Here is a 23543-nt window from a genome sequence, read left to right as displayed (position 1 = left end):
GGAGGCACACAAAAGACAGCAACTTGGATGGCTTTCATTCCGGATAAGGCTAAATAACAGCTCTTGTGCCCTCTCCTCCTCAATCTCAGCCTTTTCATTGAGAGAGACAGGAGTGATAGGTTTTTTTTCCTCCCACAAAAGTTTATCACAGTCTTCAGTAATATCTACAGTCTAAATTATATCTATTATGGCTACAGTTCTGGTTATGGTTTTACCCATAGTTCACTGTTACATCATAGAGATTGTGACTATCTATGGTCAGGAACATACTTAAATAGTTTTTAAATAATAAAAAGGCTAAAAGGTCTTCAGAAATTTAAAGAACGATGAAGTGGCAGAAATCAAGACCTCAAGCATTTTCCATCCATACACTTTTCTCTCTCTGCTTTAGACATGCCCCTGCCTCAGCTTATTAAAGTAGTTACATGGCTTTTGTCAGTGGGGAGATTGCTTCAGGAGGTAACAGTATTAAGTGGGCTGACTTTTAAATGTCAGACTCAAGAAAGTGGCAAGTACTGGCACAGGCCATGTGTATAATTAGCACCGACACAGGCTTTCCTTTCGCTGCCATTACTATATATCGTTTTTATGTGCTTTGGTCACTTGTGGTGACAAGTCTGTCATTGTTGTGTGAGGGAAATTTAGTTTAGGGTAAATACTTGTCTTTAGATAACCTTTCACCCCTTCATCACTTCATCTAAGAGTTGGTTCTACAAACCCTAGCTTGATATAAACATAAGATTTTTTCTCCTGTAGGTACATACTCTTCTCCCTCTAGCCAATTAAATGGAAAAACGTACAGACATACATGGTGCAGTATAATTTAATTAAAGTCTAATTTATTCATGTGACTCGAAATTTAATATCCAAGAAGAGAATTTAATCATTTAAATTCTACTATCTTTTAATAAAAATAGACAATTAAAAAAAAACTGCAGTGTAGCCAGGGAAAAGAGTTATCTATTATATGCTGTAATGATTTCTTGTTTTTGAATAGTGAAAAATTAATTTAGACATTTCTCAACAATTCTGGCGAATTTAATAAAATATCATCAGGGATTTCTGAAATATGAGATTTTGAATGTCAAGTGGTTGATTCACTGTTTGTATAAACATTTGAAATTATTGGAACAAGGGCATTATTATTATTTTTATTTTTTTCTTATACACTGAAGACATTTGGGTTTTAAATCAAAAGATGAATGTAAAACGAAAACCAGAATTTCAGGTTTCATTTCCTGATAAATCTAAGATCGATGTAGATTTGATAAACCTAGCACATGGTACCTTTGGTGCCAGATGACCCAATTTGTTTAAGTGAGCAAATGCACAAGTATAAATTCTATGTTAATATTTGCTTGAATAATTTGCTTGCAAATAACTGCATCACTAAAGTGTTGCGTTCTTCTTTTGTGTTGCTTTTCTGTGCTTGTACTACAGCTTCTTCCAATTGTTGTTTGTTTTGGGTGCTTTCTCCATTCAGTCTCTTCAGGAGGTGTAATGCTGCTCAGTTGGCTTTAGGTCTATTGATTGACTTGGCCAGACTAAAACCTTCCACTTTTCAAGTCTTCAAAAATGTCTTTAAATTGTTGTACATTCACCCCTGTGTGCTGGTTTTGTTTTTAGCATGATATAGTTATTATTAGTTATAGCAGGAATAGTAGTAATATATCGAATACACATTTATATTGAAATATCTGAGGTGCACTTAGTGGTTGTGGTGATAATTATTCTAATTGGTTGATGATGTTCCTGTTCCTGTGAAAGCTTGTTTGCGCTTGTTTGCCATTCGGATGGATAAGAATACTGCAGGAAAATATTAGCAGTATACTGGTAGTTCATAGAAAAGCTAAAACAAAGTGCAAGAGCTTCTTTTCCCCCATTTTCCCATGATGTTCAATGATATATTAATAAAAAATCCAACATCAAAGTAACGAAGACAGTAAAGACTGGACTCCGTTCAGGAATGCAGGACCAAGAGACTAAAGCTCTGCTGTATTTCTTTGTTTAGACACAAAGGGCTATAATCCCACTCCACTTCTATCAGCAGGTAATTAAATAATACACAGCAATGTATGTAATCTAGAAAAACCTTAGTGAAAGTGAAAATATGTAAAATGTTCACAACAAAAAATGAATAGGTTTAAAGAAAAATAGATAGATAGAAATTAAGATAGATAGATTAATTGATTGTTATTCAGGGTAATTTGTTTTCTATTAAACTTGATTTTTTTTGTGTGTTCTTCTGGCTGCTATTCCCTTAGTTTTTTTTTACAGTCATCTTGCAATTGCTTCGAGTCAGGTACAGGATATTTTGTTCAACAGATCTCCCATCTGTATCAGCTCCTCAAACTGCTAGAGGCTGAGATTCTTTTCTGCTTCTCTTGTCACTTCAGAAGAAAGCATCTGCTTAATGATTAACTGTAATTAGACTTTAAAGTAAATGTAAAAGTAACTTTTGTTCCCTAACTAAAAACTCTTAGGCTCACAGCAATTTTAGCTTTTACTTCATGAATTCCATCCATGTCATATATTCAGAGCCGTTTTTTCAGACAGTCATGCACAATAAAGAACCATTTAAAGTATGTTATTTACACACCTCAATAAATTTCTCTGATCTTGCCGCTTCCTATCCAATTAAACTGTTTACTTTTGAGAAACATCTGATCCAGAACTCAATAGTTGCAATAAGTTTCAAAAGATTGTATGGATGGACTGTTAGATGGATGGATGGATGGATGGATGGATAAATGGATAGATTAATAGACAGTTAGATGGATGGATGGATGGATTGATGGATAGATGGACAGACAGATGGTTAAATGGATGGATGGAGGGATGGATGGATGTTAGATAGATGGATGGATGGATGGATGGATGGTTAAATGGATTGATGGATAGATGGACAGAGAGATGGTTAAATGGATGGATGGAGGGATGGATGGATGGATGGATGGATTGATCGATGAATGGATGGACAGATGGTTAAATAGATGGATAGGTTGATGAATGGGTGGATGGACGGATGGAGGATGGATGGACAAATTACTTTACAAACTTTAAAAAAATAAAAAAAACTAAGGGTCCTTGCTTGAGATTTCCTACTCTAATAATATAATAGTATACTTAGAGTATATGTACTTATATTATATAATATTAAACTGTAGCTGAGGAATGGTAATAGAATTATGTTAATTAATAACAAAATAACACGAATTCAGATTGATTTATAACAAAGAACAGAGAACAAAAATAGAAGGAATCTTGTGTTGTTTCATTATTATTACAAAATACAAAATAATGGAATGAGTACAAAACAGGATGGAAAAAAAAAAGAAACAATAAAACACTACCAAGATAATGATGATGATACTTTTTTAACATTCAAGTAACAGCTGAGACACAGATTAATACTTTTTTTTTTTTTTTAGAAATAAACTAGTAACAATGTCATGGAGATTAAGGAGAATCATTCATCTGCAATAAAGCGTGTGCTAACGTTTATTACATGGCTTATAGAATTTCAATAAAATGCCACAAAACAATTCTGACACTTTAGGGAATTATTTTTGTTGAAATAAAAGCTAGATATATGGTTTTTATTTTTGGTTTCAAATAAATGTTCCTGTTTGGGTGTTTGCTTGTTTTTGAACGTAATGAGGCATAAATGAAACTATGTTTTGTTACCCAGTCATATAAATGAAATTTATAGCTCAACTTCTTCATCCTTCCTAAATGTGATTGTGGTAAAACCTATTTTCCCAGTTTGCCTTTCAAGATTGAATGCTTTAAAAAATATATATATTTTCTTGTCATATGCTCTCTGTTCAATCAATCTAAATTAAAGTGAAAGGATTACACTGGTCTCTTAGTGCACTGAAAAGCAGTACTGAGAGAACAATAATAAAGTACCCAATTAACCCAGGGTCCCTGAATACCTTTTGTCACTACAGCTCATGGTATTATTTATGTCCCACTTTCCCACTAACTCCCATGCCTGTCATTTCTAACTCTCAACCCTAAAGACAGGATAGAAGACCAAAGCCAGTGACACAGGCTTGAACTTCCATTGTATTAATGATTTAAAGCCTCTGCTAATAGAATAATGGATTTTTTTACCATTATTTTACCGCTTGGAGTGAAACACTTTATTGATTTGAATTGAATTTTTCAAATGTATTTCAATTATTTCTACGGTTTCTATATTAAATTAATCCAATGTCGAAGTATCATGAATCTCCCGAGCATTAAGTCACTTGATTGCTAAATGAGTACAGATCAAGGCCATGTCATTCTCACATATGGCGTTATTGCTGTCAAGAATATTACAGCTGTTACATCAATACTGCAATATAAAAAAACCTGTAAATAGTGTCATTTTACTCCATTAGGATGATGCTGATGACAGTTCTCATCAGATGTATAAATACACCAATCTGTGAATAAATGTTGCTTAATAAGAAAGAAAGAAAGAAAGAAAGAAAGAAAGAACATTTTCTAGTAGCTTAACACATAAAGAAAGATGAATAATTAATTCATTTACATTATACGTCTTATATTTCCAAGATCCCAAATCCTATTAAAGACGTTCAAGGACTTTTTCCTAAAGTTACAACAGATGTTATGGTATAATCGCACAGCTACACAGGTAAGCAAAAAAAAGTTGTCATACCTTTCAGATGGATTTTATTCTCCGGGCTGTGCACCAGCACTGAGCTGACAGAATCCAGGCTGTCGTAGTTACTGCATCCCAGAGGCCCTGTTCTGGTCTCTGTTACCTAGGAAACAAGGGGATATTTTACTGCCTTATTACCGCTGAAATCATGCACCTGTTTGTTGCTCTTTAATAGAAGAAGAGCAGTGAGCCACATGGCTGTTGTCAAAAACAGACCAAACTCATCTGGAATAAATAGAAATCTCAATTCGGCATATTTCAACCCATTATGGCTTGAATGGCCATTTTACCCGGCGTTCATTTAAATGGACAAAAATGAGACCTAAAAACTTAATTAATCTAATATTAACATGCAAATGTTACAGTATGAGTCCTTATTAGTTTCTCTCTCTCTCTCTCTCTTTCTCTCTCTCTCTCTCTCTCTCTCTCTCTCTCTCTCTCTCTCTCTCTCTCTCTCTCTCTCTGTTGTTTTGCGATCCTAATCCCAGGCTGAAATAATAAGATAACACCATTTATTATTGTATCCTTCTCCACATGCACGTCTTTCATTTTGTCGGCTTTGACAGGCAAGGCCTCCACTCAGAGAGTGGAAGAGAACAGAAGCACTCATAGACTGAAATTAAAGATGTAGGCACAGTGACTTTACAAAACCTCATGCCAATCTTCTTCTTCATCTTCTTCTGCCAAGTACATTTATAAACCTATTGGTGTAGCCATGCTTTTAAAGAATTCTGTCTAATATATTAATATCCTCATACCCTTTGCATTAAGATATTAATTCATTTGATCATATTCAGGAAGCACTTTATCCTCTCCGTCTTAATCGATCTAGAGCCTGATCTGGGAAGCAAAAGGCAGGGATATTACATCATAGCACTAATACCCAGGTCTACATGTATTGGTGTTTCATTCAAAAATACAGTGTCCAATGTAGCCATGAGAAATAGGATTAAAATTTCTTTTAAGATTTTGAAACCAAAATAGATCTGAATCTGAAATCATTTAAAGCAAGAATGGGAGTGCCAACCCATCGCAGGGCACACACACACTCTCATTCACTCACGCAATCACACACTACGGACAAATTTCCAGAGATGCCAATCAACCTACCATGCATGTCTTTGGACCGGGGGAGGAAACCAGAGTACCCGGAGGAAACCCCCGAGGCACGGGGAGAACATGCAAACTCCACACACACAAGGCGGAGGCGGGAATCGAACCCCCAACCCTGGAGGTGTGAGACGAACATGCTAACCACTAAGAACCATGCCCCCCTCAGTATAGAAACAGAAGAGAGAAAATAAATAAATAAATAAATAATATAATATATACTGTATATATTAGAATAATAATTAGAAGAAAAATAAGAAAAAAAAATAAATAAAATGCTATACATCTATCCCAATCCCTAATGAGCAGTAAGGAAAAACTCCCTGAGATGATATGAGGTAGAAACCTTGAGAGGAACCAGGCTCAGAAGGAAACCCATCCTCATTTGAAGAATTGGCATCCAAAAGAGAGTGTAACACAGTCTCCACAGCTTAATACTACCGCATGTGTGTTACAAACTGCTCTCATTATCTGCTGCACCTGTTTAAAGTCTCACTGGGATTCTCCTACAATACATTCTCCTATTCTATGTTAGTCTTTTGCATTCACGACAATTCACTACTACTGTATAACAAACAGTGTTTCCTCGGAACATCTATACCTAACAAATGTTTTATTAGAGTTTGTTAACAATATGAAATATCTCCAATCAGCTACATAAAAATGAAGGGAGTCACATGATATAACTTAAGAACAAACCCCAGTACGTACAAAAGATTTTTATTGTCTTGTAGATGCTATTAGTTGTAATTACTTTTTATTTTTTATGTTTAATAATAATAAGATAAACTGCGCTTACAGTTAACCCAGTGCATTTTCCCAGTCCTGAGAAAATCGAGGATACCCAAAATTAGGCCACTTCCTTGTTTGAACAACTTTTGGCAAAGTCTGCAAAAAGAAGTCCCCACTACATTAAAAATAAATCAAATGCCAGAGTGAGAGCTAGGAAGTGTTTTGAAAAAGTATGAGCTTTCTATTGACTGAGCAAATGAAACAAAGATTTGACGACCCCTACTTTGTCAAGCGCTTTGTCTAATTGAGAAATTTCCATGCTGTAAAATTGTTAGAACTAGTTATGCAAACATATTCTCCTTAGAGAGATATGACTTATATAACAGTTATTGTTTCTGTTAGAAGGATTCAAAATATATTGATGCACAAAGAGTTAGTAACAAAGAAGTGGCCACATTTTAGGTACCTAAAAATATCTCAGTGGGATTTCAGTTCAGTTCTATTTTATCTTTATAACACTTTTAACAACAGACACTTGCATGACGCAGCTTTAAGAAACCAGATGTAGATCTACACTTAGATCTCTAATGAGCAGATGTACTGTATGCCAGAGGCAAGTGTGTCAGGAACAAACTCCATGAGATGACATGAAGAAGAAACCTTGAGAGGAACCCATCCATCAGATTGTGGGATTTTAAATCATTACTAGCTATGTTTTGTGAGGATTTTGTGAATGCGTCCCAAAATAAAGCAGTCTTTATGACTACAGCAGCAGTTCTTGGACATGAATGCAGAGATTTTCTAGAGAATGTGTGATCTGAGTTTTTTTAGGAAGCGCGATCTTCAGAGAGTCCATGATGAATCATCTACAGTACAATGGCTGAAAGCAAGTCGAGTATAAATGTTAAGGATTTATGAGCAGCTAACAGTTAAAATGTCTTCAGGAGTAACTGCTCCATCTTCTGAGATTCATGGCATTTAACAGGAATTAGCTTGTGCTATGCTGCCTCACACTGCCGTTACCTTTCAATCTTTCATTTATTATATGTGAGGTAAATGTGGTGTGATGCATATTGCCTGCAGTTCAAGTGAACTCTGTACAGAATTAAATGGATCATAAAAATCTTTAGAAAGTTTAGATGCTTGAAGCAACGTAAGCTCAAATCCAAGGACTGCTATTTATAAAAACAATCCATTCTTGGAGTGAGAAATTCCACCGCTGACCCTTCATCTCTTGTAATCGGACTTACTTGTACATTTCTTTGGATAAAAAATCGGACAGTTCAACAGTATCTACTGTAAGTGTGAGTCTTAACCCAAGACCTCATTTTCTAGTCAACAGAATACCAATAGCACTAAGCTGGATATATACTAGATATATAAAGTAAGATACACTTCATACTAATAAATTCCCGTGAAATAAATTCCTGAAAAATATCTCAAATTAAAATTTAAATAATGCACTGAAAATATGAGTACTGCTTTTTCATATTTTTCAAAATATTTCAGACCAATTTTGCATCACTTCGCACTGATCAGTTAATAAAACTGCAATGCTATACATAATCTTATTTATCATTAGTGTAATGCTCAAATCTGGAAAAAGTGAAGATTTACTTAAATTTTAAATTTTTTAAATTTTTTTACTATCCAAATAATGGGGAATTGTATTATAAGGTACATTTCACAGTGAAGCAGCTGCAACACTCCATACTACGTATATTTAAAACAAAAAAAAAGTCATGTCATGCTTTATGTTGTCATGCAGTTAAGTGATATTCGTGGTCTTGTGAACTGATACTGCAAGCGCTTCATATGAGTTTCATGAAGGTTTTCTGCAGTGTGCTGAATGATGCATGTGCTGAACTTTTAGTCCTTGCATCTCCACAGTGTATTGGAGTCCATGAAAACTTTTAGAATATCTTTCACATTCTACGGAGCAGAACACAAGGCTCCAGGAGTAAACATTTGATTCATTTCCAATTTTTATTTCTCTGAAGTTCTCAGTTTGGTAATGTTCTTTTTCTTAAGGAATCATTTTGAAATATTTATAAAAAACAAACTTTTTCAGCTTTTCCATTATTAATATTAGAAAGGTACAACAAATAGAAAATCTTAAATAGGCACTTTTTGAAAGCTTGTTTTACCTACACAATGACAGCTCACCAGCAAGGTACTATACGATGTTTCTCCATTTATACAGGGAAAATTTATTTATAGCTTAATCATAGAAAGATGGCATCATTGGATCCATGTACGTGTATTATATTTGAAAGATTTAACGATGACATGACATTTAGCAATATACCTGTCAATCTGCCTCAAAATGCTGTAAAATGTTGCTTATCCATGAGCTTGCACATGTTTTTAAGACCACACCTTGGACAGGAAGGGAAGGACAAGCGAAGGCGACGTTGATAAATGAGGTACTCTGTTAAGCCCACATTATCAGTTTAGCCAATTTAGCGCCACTTGTTTTTTGTCTTTTAAAATTTGACCACTGCATATGAATAATAAACACAATCATATAGTGGCTCAGCAGATTTATCGGCCATGTAATTGATATGTCATTTTAGTCAATTACTTGTACTACCAAAATATACATGTACAATTACAATGTCAACAAAAGTTGTTGTTGCATGATGGCTGCATTTGGCTGTAATTTTATAGCCAAAGCACTAAACTGGATATCATAACATTTAAAAATAATAATTTTACATCCAATAATTTACAGATTCCTAAGATGCTTTGTGTCTTTGTGCAGTGTTAAAAGGTCTATACTACTAAAATCAAACTGAATTGAATGAAATTCAGGAAAAAAAAAAAAAATATATATATATATATATATATATATATATATATATATATATATATATATATATATATTTTATTTTATTTATTTATTTTTTTTTCAGATATGGATTTAATGGATGACACAGACAGAAATATTACACCATATACAGTAAATCCTAAACTGAACCCCACAAATCACAGACAGCTTTGTAGTCTGTAATATTAGCTATGAAATAGGTCGCAGTAAATTAGCACCGTGGATAATACATTACATTATATTCATTTGTATAATATTACCTAGGTGCAAGCTAACGTTGTACTACAACTTTATTGTAACTTCGTTGATACAAAGTCAATCTATATGCACATAATATGCACAGTGCTAATTAACTTTGATAATAAATGATCCCACTGTTGACACAATATAGACAGCTGTTTAAATCCTGTGCATATGTTCAGAAAACTATGTGTCTCAGAGACATTACTGAAACAATGCTAAAAATGATTAATCTTGGCTAACATTTAGCACTATAATGATGTTCATAAACTAAATCACCATTCTAGTTCTTCCATATTTAACTGCCCAGGACATCAAATAAACGTTGTTCAATCTCATTTTATTGTCTACCAGCTGCTACAGTAAGAAGCATATTAATCAATCAGGGTTACATATTTTTCTTGCTTCGGCTTGAAAGCGATTTGCTCGCTGCCTATGCTTGGAGCAAATCAATGTAAGCAGCAATGAAATATTGGAGGTCTACTGCAGGATGAGAAGAAGATAGGTGGATCTGGCTTTATAAAGCAAGAGATCTTTCGTTATATTATTAGCATATTATTGCTAGCATGTCATTTTACGTACTTAATGGAACTGTCCTAAAGGTAATTTATTTCTGATGCCTGGTAACGTTATTAATTTAGCAAGGTTGGCTGGTGGTCTATCATGCCTTAAACAATAAAATTCGGAACATCACCACAGATCCTCTTGCAATCCTCTGCAATATCTGAAATATCCTGCCATCTATCTTCAGGTGACTGAGCTGCTTTAGTATTTCCCCAGTTCATAAAGCAGTGTACAATAAACATAGAAATTCATAGAAAAACGCATAATTCAGAAACACATATAGTGTCTGTAATAACACAATAAATCCTCAGGAATTCAATGAACAGTACTGTGAACATAAATAAAGCTCACTGCACAAGGTGTAACTACTCATGTGGTCTGATGTGGTACTGTAACCTACCCTGTACAGGGAAACACACACACACCACACACACACACACACACACACACAGTGTGTGACAGGGAACTTTCACAATAAGACACCATGCTCCAAGAGCATCAAACAATACTTCTGTAAGGCCTTGGACAGAAAATGATTATAATAACTAATTGCTTGAACTAAGTCACAATGACTACTTTGGTGTCTTGACTGTCACACTGCAAAGAAGGTTGGTGCGGTACCATATCTAGCTAGCAAGCCAGTTAATTACTCACTTATACATTTTCTGTAGTGGTTATCCTACCCAGGGCTGTGGGAAGGCTGGAATCTATCCCAGGAGACTTGGGCCACAAGATAGGAGGACAACCTGGACATTCACACACTACAAACAATTTTGAGAATCCAATCAGCCTGAAACACGTGTTTGAACATGTTTGGGGAAGGAAACCACAGTCCTTGGAAGAAATCCCTAAAGCATAGAGAGAACTTGCAAATTCCACTCACGCAGTGTGGAGGCAGGAGTCAAACCTTCAGCCCTAGAGGTGCGAGGAAAACATGCAAACCTCCGCTCCACCATTGTACACACAGCTACAAGGCATTAAAACACAAAAGAAAAGACTCAACATTGTAGATAATATAGTAAATGACTATGCCTAAAGTACACTGCTTTTAGGCATTTATTTTTTCCTTTTTCATACAATTGTGATAACGCCATGATTCATCTCGCGTTGGTTGGTTTGGTTTGTATTTTAAAAAATTCTGTAATATAAATGGACTAATCAAAGAGATTGCTCTTCTTCAAGTCCTTTGAAGAAGTGGTGCTCGGTGTCTGTCTCTATTCTTTCGCTGTTTAGAAGGCTAGGGGAAAAACAAACCTCCAACCAAATGCTTAAGTTTCAAATACAGCCAAGCCGAGTGAAACAACATTATCTTTCCACATTCACAGCATGAAACAGGATACTTTGTTAGAACTGTTATATTTAAATGAATGAATAATGCTGTTATTTTCCTACATGCACTCTTTAAAACACCCCTTTATATGACTTCCTAAATCTAAAAAAAAAAAACAACAACCCTGTAACTGAACAATGTAGTACTGTGGCAATATTTTCATTTCCAGTTTTGCAGATTCTCACCAAATCCATCAAGCCCGGTTGCATGTTCAAAGGTAGTGTGAATACGGCGCATTCCCTCAGGAGCAATAAGCTGAGCTGGCTGTGGACTGAGTCACAGGCAAAATGCATATGGGAGATGCTCATTTATCAAAACTGCCTGTGCTGATGGGACGTTTAGCTAAGGACTGCGAGTACGCTGCATAGGCTTGAATTCCGATGTTTAGGAGTCTGCCAAGTGTGACAGGATTTTAAGCACAGACTCTCTGCACTTCATTGGACCTGACAGCTGACATTATTCAGACACCATTGCCACTTCTCTTGGCAGCACTAGCTATCTACATCCATCTCCAGACAGATGAGGTGAAGGGTCCTCTTCCTCTCCTAGTTAAAATCATTGTGTTTGCTCTGGGGACCTGCTCATGATCGCCCAGTTTTTATGACAAGATGTATGTAGTGAACTGGTCTGTGTTATAGCAGAGTGCTGCAATTGTGCAATGTCTTTGCTATTTTTGTGACTCTCCTTGTTTGGGAAGGAGAGACTAAACAGATATGTTAAAATGCCCTTGAGCATTTTCACAAAATCCATTGCTCCTATAATTTAACACTTCAGCTCATGTTTTTTTTTCCACTACAACTTTTCCATGTTCCAGGTCAGAGCTCAGAAAGAATGTCAGCTATGTCCTATGCAGAGGTGACTATTAATAATATGTCATTTTGACAAATGAATATATTTGGAGGGTGCTTCATGTGTAATTGTATTATTAGGCCAATATTATTGAAGCAGAACCAGAAGCAGAACTACATGGCAAAAAGATGAATTATACTCAAATTGGAGATCTTAACCCATTCTCCATAATGACGACATGTACCTTGCAGACAGTTCTGACACCATGGCTTTACATTTCATGATAATATGTAGAACTAAGAGCTTTTAATGTCTTAAAGCTATCCGGCAAGTGTCACAGTCTGCTCTTTACTCAGAAATTTCTAAGTGAACAGAAGAGAGTGAGAAGAACTTTTTTTTTTGCCCTCAGTAGCCTGGAGAACACAATCGACTTCAGTATTTGCCTTTGATCCCGATCGCATACGTGATGCGTGCCTTGATGGCGCGTTCTATATATATATTTCACAATAGGTGTGTTATTATGTGGAGAGGCAGGGAAGTCTCTAAAAGCAGTATCTGTGTGTGCCATCACACTCCTATTTTGGGGAAGGAGAGTAGGAGAGTAAGAATTGATTGTTCTTTAAGGGATTATTGATGGGCCTGTTAAGACCCACTTTTGCTTTGGTGCCCAATTCATCAGTCTGATTTGCACAATGAGTGGTGATAAAAAAAAGTGTTGCAGAGTAGACTAGATGGCCTTGTAACATCTCATTAGCTTCTCTGCCATAAACACATCTGGCAGGTTGATGCTGCTTCATGCCAGGATGATGATGTAAACAGGTCTTTTAGTCTGAGAACTTCTGATTGTATGTTTCTTTTAACACTAAAGATATACATGTATAAAAATACACAAAAATGTGTATATATGTATTTACAGTATATACACAAAAAAATACACTTTCAAGGGAGATTTTCTAGACTTGCTGTTGTTTACACCAAGATTCATTCATACACCACTTCCTAAAAGACAGCTTCAGAGAATTAAGAAACCTACTGCTTGTAACTTATATATCTTATATGTTTAATATATGGATCTATAACTACAGTCAGTATGTTCTGCAATTCATATCTGTCCACAAATACAAGCAGAATAAAAGAATTCTAGAATTTTATAGCGACGTCACATGACATACAGTAGCAGTTAAAAATTTAGGAGACATGAGTCATGAAAATATTTTCTTGTACCTTAATGGCAGAGGTGGCGATCTGTAGGTGGTGGAGCCTCCTGAGGGTGCTCTCTCTATCAGTGAAATACGATGCAGCCAGCTGGTGCAGGATTTCCAGAGACACAGTCGAGCTGTTGCCGTTAACCTCAGACTTCTTGCTGAGCTTCTGTTTGTCCAGGAAGATGGTGAGAGACTCCTCGCCTTCAAAAGATCCACAAACAGAGCACAGTTTGATATAGAAAAGCTGCAAGATGCAGAGGGTTTTACTTTCAATAGACAATGTGAAGTGACAGTGTATCCTACTCTGGCTAGAAAAGTCGTTTTGGGATCCACGAGCTGTCCAATGCACCTCTATAAGATCCGAACGGTGGATAAGCAGCTCAAACTCAGACTGTCAGCACATTAAATATGGAATACAGCGCAGGAAAAGTTTCCAATTCAGTTTGCCAACATTTTGGTCTATTTTAGTTCCAATCCCAACTGTGCCAGGTAAAAAGCATCCTGCAGCCCTTGATCACCAGGCTCAGGTGTGCTGGCAGATGGAATCGAAGAAATATATAAAGTTGAAATGGATGCTTTTTTTTTTAGAATAAGGAAAAAAATACCCAGGCTTGATTTATAAAAACACATATATTGGGCTTTTGTCTAATCTGATTTTCTACAAAATAAAAGGTTTAAAGCTATTAAAGTGCATAATTACTGCAACGATATTTATTTCAAATGATTTCCTATCTCTGGTACATTTTAACTGCTGATATAGCAGAGTATTCTGTGTTTCTGTTAATTACACAAAAGTAATAATATAATTTATTCATGGGCTGTAAAAAAAAAACCCAGATTTTTCAGTAACACTGAAGCTATAAGAATATACATAAAGAGAAATAATAAATTCATGACTATCCACTGCTAAAAGCCTTTTTTTACAGAACGATGAAGCTGTTTTGCTGTCACCATCTTGTATAAAATATCAATGTGAAATGTAAGCTTGGAGCTAATTTTTGCATTTTGTATTTCTGGATTTTTTTTTTTCCAAACATCATTATCCTAGTTATAATATGCATTACTGTTGAGAAATGAGAAAATCCTTTCCCCATTTCTGTTCTCACCACAAGAATATGTTCCCACATTTCCTGATTACCTTCAGAACACTTCTGTACTACTGCTGTCATCATTCCTTTGCAGCTCTCTGTTCTCAACTTTGTCTCTGCTTTCCAACAGCCCGGCTCAGCTCAGCAGATAATTAAGGAGCCCTTTGTGAAGGTTTTTTTTTTTTTGTGAGGTGGTGTAAGGTGAGAAATCCTGAAACTTGTGTAAGGAAATGGACTCCTAGGACTGAGTTGAGAACTGCAGCTTCACAAGTTCACACAGTGACAAATCTCCAATGCATTACCCATCTTTATTCTTTTTTATTTTACATTTTGGACCTTTATACACATGGACACTTCGGCCTGTTTGCATTTCCATAAACAGTAAAGTGATTTCAAAATTTCCGAAATTCAATACATTTTAAATCAAATCTAAATCAATTATTAAATCATTCACATCTCCAAAGCAACAACCGAATCTAGCTAGCTAGCTACATAGATAGGCACACAATAAGTAGTATTTTTCCCATTTATTTCTATTTGAGATCATTTTATTGTTTCCTTTACAATACTTGGACAGCTGATAAGTAAGGATTTAATCGAAAACAAAATACTCAGGATATTAAGTGAAATATGTTCATTAATTATTAAGAAAATGTAGAAATATGAATTGGTGAAAAATGCCAAGAGACATCAAATGTGCCAACAATTTAAAAATGTATGCTACTTAAGTATGCAGTTGACCAGTGATTAAAAGTATACAGAGAGAGCAGGAGTGTGTATCCACTGAGAATTATTACATAATAACCGATGAATATAAATTCAATTCAGCAGACACCATTAGCAGAACAGCTCACTTTGCAGTTGACGAGTGTCTTTCTTTCTCTCAAAATGGAACATGAGCACTATTGCAATGCCATTTGTATTCAGCGAGTGGTCCTGTCCTCGCTTCCCCTCTTGCTTGACTGGTTAATTACAGGCATTCACTATAGCTTTGCCACTGCATTAGTCTCCCTTGTCAGCGCAGCTTCATTGCACACACCTAGCAATAAGTGGCATCATAATTAGCATCCACATCTTAAAACGCAAGGATCGGTTAATATCACTGCTGTTAGAAACCAGGCTTAGGTTCGATCTGTTTAGCCGAGTAATGAATTGTCAGAAAAAGGAAGGTTTGTAGTTTCTGCTGCTGCTGAGTAAAGCGGCATTATACATACAGTACCAGGAGCACAGTAGAAGAAGAAGAAGAAGAAGAAGAAGAAGAGAATATAAATGTGGAGTCTCCAAAGTGAATCAGCAAAATCTGATTCAAACAGATTCATTTGGTTCTGTGTTCACACTACACAAACCAAACTGGGAAGGTGTGTCCTAGCTCCTCTCTCTGTTCCTCTCTCCTCTATCTGTTTCCTAACTCTATGTTTCTCCTAATTCTCTCTCCTCTATATTTATCCTGCTCTCTGTTTCTCTGTCTCTCTCTCTCTCTCTCTCTCTCTCTCTCTCTCTCTCTCTCTCTCTCTCTCTCTCTCTCTCTCTTTCTCCTAGCTATTGTATGTCTCTTTATCTTTTAGCTCCCTCTGCTTTCTCAGTTTTCCTAGCTCTCTCTATCAAAGTCAATATACACTTCATATCTAATTGAACATAACCGGACATTTATTTGTAAAGCCATGGCATCATCTCATAACTTACTCATTATAATAACGTCTCTGAAAGGGATCCACCTTTCTGATGGTGTTTTGGGGAATCCACTGGCAATAAAAAATAAATATATTTTTAAACTAGATTTGGAAAGTTCGTCGCGACAAACTTTGATGTTGGCTTTGACGAGGCAAGTATTCGCAAAGGCCGGTGCTTTTTCATGGCAAGTGGACATAAGGGTCAGTGTTACTTTTGGAGGCAAGTGAACAGAAAGATAGGGTGCCAAAACATTTGGAGGCAAGTGGAGACGAGCATGTGACGTCATCCGAATACTCCTGAGGAAGTTCCCCACATTGTGCTGAGTGTTTTGATATGTCACATGTTGTGTTAATTTTTGATTTTCACGTGACATCATCAGAATACCCGCGAGGCAGTTCCCCTCATTGTGCTAAGTGTTTTGATATATCACATGCCCATGTTGTGCAAAATTTTTTATTTTCACGTGACATCACGTGACATCATCAGAATACCTGTGAGGAAGTTCCCCTCATTGTTGTGAATGTTTTGATATGTCATATGTCCATGTTGTAAAAAGTTTTTTGATTTTGCATATTTTGGGGGCGGGGCTGCGGCACAACCGGAAGGCCAGTTGGTGTAGATAGTTCGAAAGCTTGCCGAGTTATAAACCTCCAAAGTTTATAATGGGAGTCTATGGGGAGAAAGGCCACTTTGAGACCCAGTACCGGAAGTACCGGTACTCGGATCGCTTAGAAAAGTAATAGCAACAAACTTCAGACCAGGGTCCACAACTTATCCGAATTTGGTGCATGTGGCTCGAAAGCCCTAGGCCGCATTAAATTTTATCAATTTTTGTCTAAGCTGAAATAGGAAAACAGAATGTTGGCTTCTACAAAGCCAACATAATAAAGCTCAAGATACAAGTGTGTAGACTTCTCTAAAAAGATTTTCCTGTTAGGGGTTCTACATGAACCCTTTAAAGCTTCATAAACCTTTTAATTGGGGAAAAAAACATTTGTAGCTCTAGATTTAACCAGTCGATAAAATTGAGCAATTATTTTTCATTTAAGTCCATGAATGGTGTTTAAATTGTAGCAAACAACGCAATTTTCTAATGGATGAAAAATTCCTAACATGGACAGATAGAAATGCAATGATACCTTTAATATTACTTATTGATTATCAAATTAAATTTTCACAACAGCCTGTCACAGAAAGGGGATCTATACATTTAAAGCAATTTCTCGTAATGACATCTTACCCCCGAGCGTGGCTGATACTAAGAAGTGCGTGCCGTATTTCTTGATAAGGTTTTCATGGATCTGCTGGAGTGTCGGCCTCCTTCCAAGTAGCCTGAGGTTGCGTAGGAATTCAGGAGACAGAGCCAGTGGACCCTTGAAGAAATCTCTCTTCTCTGTAGCCAACCTGTTCACTTTCCAGTGACTGAATTCCCTGCATGAGGGGAAAGCAAACAGGAGAAAAAAAAACACACAGATCTCATATTAAATTCAGCTGCGTTCAGGATTGTGATTCAATTGCATTCTGATTTTAGGGGAATGCTGCCAAGTATTAGTGTAGTGTGTATGCGTGTAAATGTGTAGAAGCAAAGACTGGAATATCAGCAGAAAACAGGCTAACCTCATATAAATATGCATCAAAAACATGAAGCTGAATATCGAGCTTTTGAATTTGAAGTGGGGTGAGCATGATACAGCTCTTCCAAAGCTTTACAGTTCACAAGAATATCACTGATAGCAGTTATAACCTTTTGCTTTTTCATTTGCATCTATATTTTACTCTATCAGCATCTCCAGGTATAGATCTAGAAAACATGCTCCTTGTACACAAGTTCACAATGCAGCATCTGTAAGTAATATATTCTTCCTGAGTTGCCTTCAGGAAGATGGGATGTGTTGTATAGACAGACTGCAAGATCAGCTGTCATTAAAGCATAATCTCAAGTAATATAAACAGTGTATTTAGAGCTATTCTTTCTGATCTCAAAGAGTTCATTAGCAAGCAAGCAAGCCTGCTAGCCATGCATAAGCTAATGATGATTGATGGTCTTAATTAAAGAGCTTTAGCACCAACTGATTGCACCTTGAGTCTGGCTTTTAGAGAGAAAGCACCATCATAAGTAGCTGGGCAAAAGAGAACCTCAACACTTAAATGCTGAAAATGTTGATCCTAAATATATTAAATGCACTTTAATTTGAATTTTACAGTGGTGGATCAAGTGGTTAAGAATCTGGGTTGTTGATCGGAAGGTTGGGGTTCAAGCCCCAGAGTGTTTATTGGCTACTACTAAAGGTTTATAGGACATTTCATTTCAACTTACTACAGTATTTAATTACGGTAAATTTAACCAAAACTACAAATGTTTAATGTTAATTTACATTCATTTCGGACTTATGATTTATCTGACTTGTACTGGCTTTTATCAACATTATACATACAATTCTCAAACTTTATTAGTCACATGAAGTTGATTATATTTTTTAACTTTTCTCTAAGCTCAGCTCAGGTTCTAATACATTATCATATCTATAGTACCAACTCCTTTGCTGGAATTTGAATGGAGAATGACAAAGTTAAAAACATATAAGCATCGATCTGGCTAGGTTTTCTGTGAGGAAAAGTTTAACCAAGGAGTCTTGGAAGTCAGAATATTCATTCTTTGCACTTTCCAGTTTCTTTGTAAGATGGCAATCTGTTATATTTTATATTGTGTCTTTTCTTTAAGACAGAGAAAAAAGAGAGACTGGTGAGGGGATGACTGCTTGTACAATGTAAGAGATAACAGGAAATAACTTGCTTCACAGACGATCCACAGCGTTATACCTAACAATATACAGTATCAATCATAAGCATGTGTTGTTCTTGAAACATAATCAGTGGAAAATTGATGCCTTTTAAGAGGAATAAAGCGCTTTGAGACAAGTTGTTACATGCAATTAATCTCCTTTGTAGTGGTAAGGTTTCACACCATCCTATCTTTGATATATCTGGATGTTGATGATGTTGATGTTCATGTTGATGCTGGAAATGGTGTTAGACTACACATCTCTAAACCCAGAGCAGCCTACAAACATGGCACAGTGAACTACAACACCCAAGCTCCATCACAATCACCTTCTAAACACACACACAAACACACACACACACACACACACACACACACACACACACACACACACACACACACAGGTATTTGTAAAGTATACATGCTGTGTCCTTTTGTGCCAGTCATTACAATGCCATTGAATTCCTGTTAGTCTTTCTGGATTGACCGTGTTATCTTTCACATTTTTTTATATTGCCTATTCTAGTTCATGCTGTTTGTTCATTGCCTGTTTTTGGATTACGTGTTTGTCTTATTCGCCTCAGCGCGATCACTGCGCACTTGCACCTGCGTCCGCAACCATTTCCTGACAAGCACAGTCTGCTGTGGTTTTATTCCTTACCTCTAAACTGAAGCTAAAACAAAAATATTAATCAAACAGGAAAGAGGGAGGACACACAATAGCCCTTAACTCTACTGCTGTCTAGTATCCTTTTAAGCAAAGTCTTTAGTAATTCAGCAGGGAAACTTACCTGCTTCATAAAATCATAGTTAATGTGAACATTTTGGATGTGAAAGATCTGAGACTGGAAGATCAACAGTGATATGTAGCTACCTTATCTAAATAATGTGGTTGTTATTTTTTGTCATGAACAGTGCATTAAAAAAGAATGAACTTCTAATTTATGTCAATAACGAATCACCTAACTATCTTAACTAACTAACGAACTAACTAACAGAACACTTACTAAAACAGACCAGAATTACTAACTGGAGAAGGTAGTAGGCTGTGACGTTTAGATTTTCAGTCTAACACTGCAGTTATTTGAGGTATGATTCAGTGGTGTACGACTGAAGATGCTCAAGCAGCAATTCAAAAATAACATTAAGCAGGCGGGTTTTCACTTCTGATAGGTTTTGTGTGCTGTTCACATCCACCTGAGAAATACACAGAGAATGAGTTTGTAAGACAGAACTGCTGATCTGCAACATCGCGGTCCGTCAGATAGAAACTGGGTCTTCAGACTTGCGTGTGTTAAGCTGTCAGTCAAAGGCATAGCTATGTTCCATCTTTTGAAAACATTGATGTCTTCTCAAGACATAGAAATAATTTAAAAAATCAAACAAGAATCCAGACCAAATAAAAGAAGATATAATTAGGGTTATTTTTCTATTACCATCTTGAACTCAGACTCAGCTGTCATTAAAACCATGTGTTCAGGTCAGGTTTATACCGTGAGCCGTCTTTACAGAGCAGCTGGGAATAACAAATAATTAGACACTATTTCTCGTCTCCAGTGCATTCCCACAATGTTTGTACTCAGCAAGAAAATATGGGCCTAGTGACATCCATGCCTTCTCAAAAATGTTCCCTCTAGCAGAGTCTTACATTCTCCAGCTGCAAAGTTGCAAGACTTCATAAGCATGTCTCTCTTTCTTTTACTGTAATTAGAATGTTTCTTCTAAATAGGATAAACTATTGTGCAGTATGCCAAATGCTCGGAGCGTTCCTCCCATTGCCTTTGCATCAAGCTGAATAGTCGAGACTCCGTGTCTTCGCTGGAATTAAACTGAATCTCATTAATTGCTTGCTGGGAGTTTTTGGCGTTGAGTGATTTAATAAGATTTTCTGCTTTAGTACCTCTGTGGTGTGCAATGAGAAGAACATAATAAAACACAGATTCCTCAGACATGAGGTAAACATGCATCTTGACAGCTTTTTTAAAAACATTTTCCATGTCTATATTAAACAAATATTACTTTAAAGTCTGTCTTAATGACTTAAAGGCACGCGAATGTGATGTCAGTAAACATGACTCTATATACGATTGTTTTTAAGGGGAGTGTATTTAAATTCCATTATAGACAGGGAATAGAATCCATCATAGTCAAGAGGTGTGGCTCTAAATACCATGACAGTAAAGGGTGTGGCTCTTAATACCATGACAGTAAAGGGTGTGGCTCTAAATACCTTGACAGTAAAGGGTGTGGCTCTAAATACCATGACAGTAAAGGGTGTGGCTCTTAATACCATGACAGTAAAGGGTGTGGCTCTAAATACCATGACAGTAAAGGGTGTGGCTCTAAATACCATGACAGTAAAGGGTGTGGCTCTAAATACCTTGACAGTAAAGGGTGTGGCTCTAAATACCATGACAGTAAAGGGTGTGGCTCTAAATACCATGACAGTAAAGGGTGTGGCTCTAAATACCTTGACGGTAAAGGGTGTGGCTCTAAATACCATGACAGTAAAGGGTGTGGCTCTAAATACCATGACAGTAAAGGGTGTGGCTCTAAATACCATGACAGTAAAGGGTGTGGCTCTTAATACCATGACAGTAAAGGGTGTGGCTCTAAATACCCGGACAGCAAAGGGTGTGGCTCTAAATACCATGACAGTAAAGGGTGTGGCTCTTAATACCTTGACAGTAAAGGGTGTGGCTCTTAATACCATGACAGTAAAGGGTGTGGCTCTAAATACCTTGACAGTAAAGGGTGTGGCTCTAAATACCCGCTCAGCAAAGGGTGTGGCTCTAAATACCATGACAGTAAAGGGTGTGGCTCTTAATACCATGACAGTAAAGGGTGTGGCTCTAAATACCTTGACAGTAAAGGGTGTGGCTCTAAATACCTTGACAGTAAAGGGTGTGGCTCTTAACACCATGACAGCAAAGGGTGTGGCTCTTAATACCATGACAGTAAAGGGTGTGGCTCTAAATACCATGACAGTAAAGGGTGTGGCTCTAAATACCATGACAGTAAAGGGTGTGGCTCTAAATACCATGACAGTAAAGGGTGTGGCTCTTAATACCATGACAGTAAAGGGTGTGGCTCTAAATACCATGACAGTAAAGGGTGTGGCTCTAAATACCATGACAGTAAAGGGTGTGGCTCTTAATACCATGACAGTAAAGGGTGTGGCTCTAAATACCATGACAGTAAAGGGTGTGGCTCTGAATACCATGACAGTAAAGGGTGTGGCTCTAAATACCATGACAGTAAAGGGTGTGGCTCTTAATACCATGACAGTAAAGGGTGTGGCTCTAAATACCATGACAGTAAAGGGTGTGGCTCTAAATACCATGACAGTAAAGGGTGTGGCTCTAAATACCTTGACAGTAAAGGATGTGGCTCTAAATACCATGACAGTAAAGGGTGTGGCTCTAAATACCATGACAGTAAAGGGTGTGGCTCTTAATACCATGACAGTAAAGGGTGTGGCTCTAAATACCATGACAGTAAAGGGTGTGGCTCTAAATACCATGACAGTAAAGGGTGTGGCTCTAAATACCATGACAGTAAAGGGTGTGGCTCTAAATACCATGACAGTAAAGGGTGTGGCTCTAAATACCATGACAGTAAAGCGTGTGGCTCTAAATACCATGACAGTCAAGAGTCATGTCTCTTAATCCATCACAGCAAAGAGATGTGGCTATAAATCCATCATAGTCTATGGGTGTGGCTCTAAATTCCAAACTCCATCATAGTCACATTACAATAACAATTAATTCCACTACAGTCAGGACAAAATTCTCTACATTTCATTATGGTCAAGGGATGTGGCTTAAAATGAAATCATGACTTCAAATATCCTTGTTCATAGTCATGGGGCATAACTCTAAATTCCGTCAGAATCATGGGGCATGACACTACATTTTATCATAATCAGGGGACAGGACACTACATTTTATCATAATCAGGGGACAGGACACTACATTTTATCATAATCAGGAGTTGTGACTCTAAATTCCATCATAATCAGACAGTATGACTCTTAATTCCATCATAATCAGACAGTGTGAGACTACAATTTATCGTAATCAGGTGACATGACTCTAAATTCTATTGTAATCAGAAGGTGTGACATCATAATAATGCTCTGACTATGAAGGAATTTAGAGTCAATTTACAGAGTGTGGCTCTAAATGCTATCATAGGCATGGGGCATGACTCTAAATACCCTCATGTGTAAAGGGTGTGGATTTAAATGCCATTACTGTGTGGGCCTGTGGTTCTGTCTAAGCAACCGTAGCATCTGTCTTCCCCCGAGACAGATCCAGCACAGTGCCAATCTAGTGCAGTGACTGTGACTTTGATATCCAAAATAAAAATGGTCTTGTTTTTATGGCTGGATTTATGCCAGTGTTTAGAAAAAGGGGTAAAAAGTTTCAAACGGGAGAAATGCAAACATTAAGTCAAGACTGAAAAGATTAGGAAAGTGTGAATACAACATGTGAAGCATTTGGCATTTGGTTTTGTTTGTTAAAA

General features: G+C 36.7%; 1 protein-coding gene across 2 annotated transcripts in view; it reads right to left on the bottom strand.

The window, feature by feature from the left end:
* Positions 1 to 23543, bottom strand: part of brinp2 (bone morphogenetic protein/retinoic acid inducible neural-specific 2) — a 107142-nt gene that overhangs the window by 30682 nt on the left and 52917 nt on the right. For both annotated transcript variants that reach the window (XM_060873413.1, XM_060873414.1), the window contains 3 exons: positions 17475 to 17665; positions 13495 to 13676; positions 4673 to 4778 (listed from right to left, as the gene is read on the bottom strand). In XM_060873413.1, coding sequence (XP_060729396.1) covers positions 4673 to 4778; positions 13495 to 13676; positions 17475 to 17665 — 479 coding nt within the window. The remainder of the gene's footprint in view (positions 1 to 4672; positions 4779 to 13494; positions 13677 to 17474; positions 17666 to 23543) is intronic.

Source organism: Tachysurus vachellii, chromosome 7 (assembly GCF_030014155.1).
Source record: "Tachysurus vachellii isolate PV-2020 chromosome 7, HZAU_Pvac_v1, whole genome shotgun sequence".
Lineage (NCBI taxonomy): Eukaryota > Metazoa > Chordata > Actinopteri > Siluriformes > Bagridae > Tachysurus > Tachysurus vachellii.
This window is presented reverse-complemented; position numbering and strand designations above follow the sequence as displayed.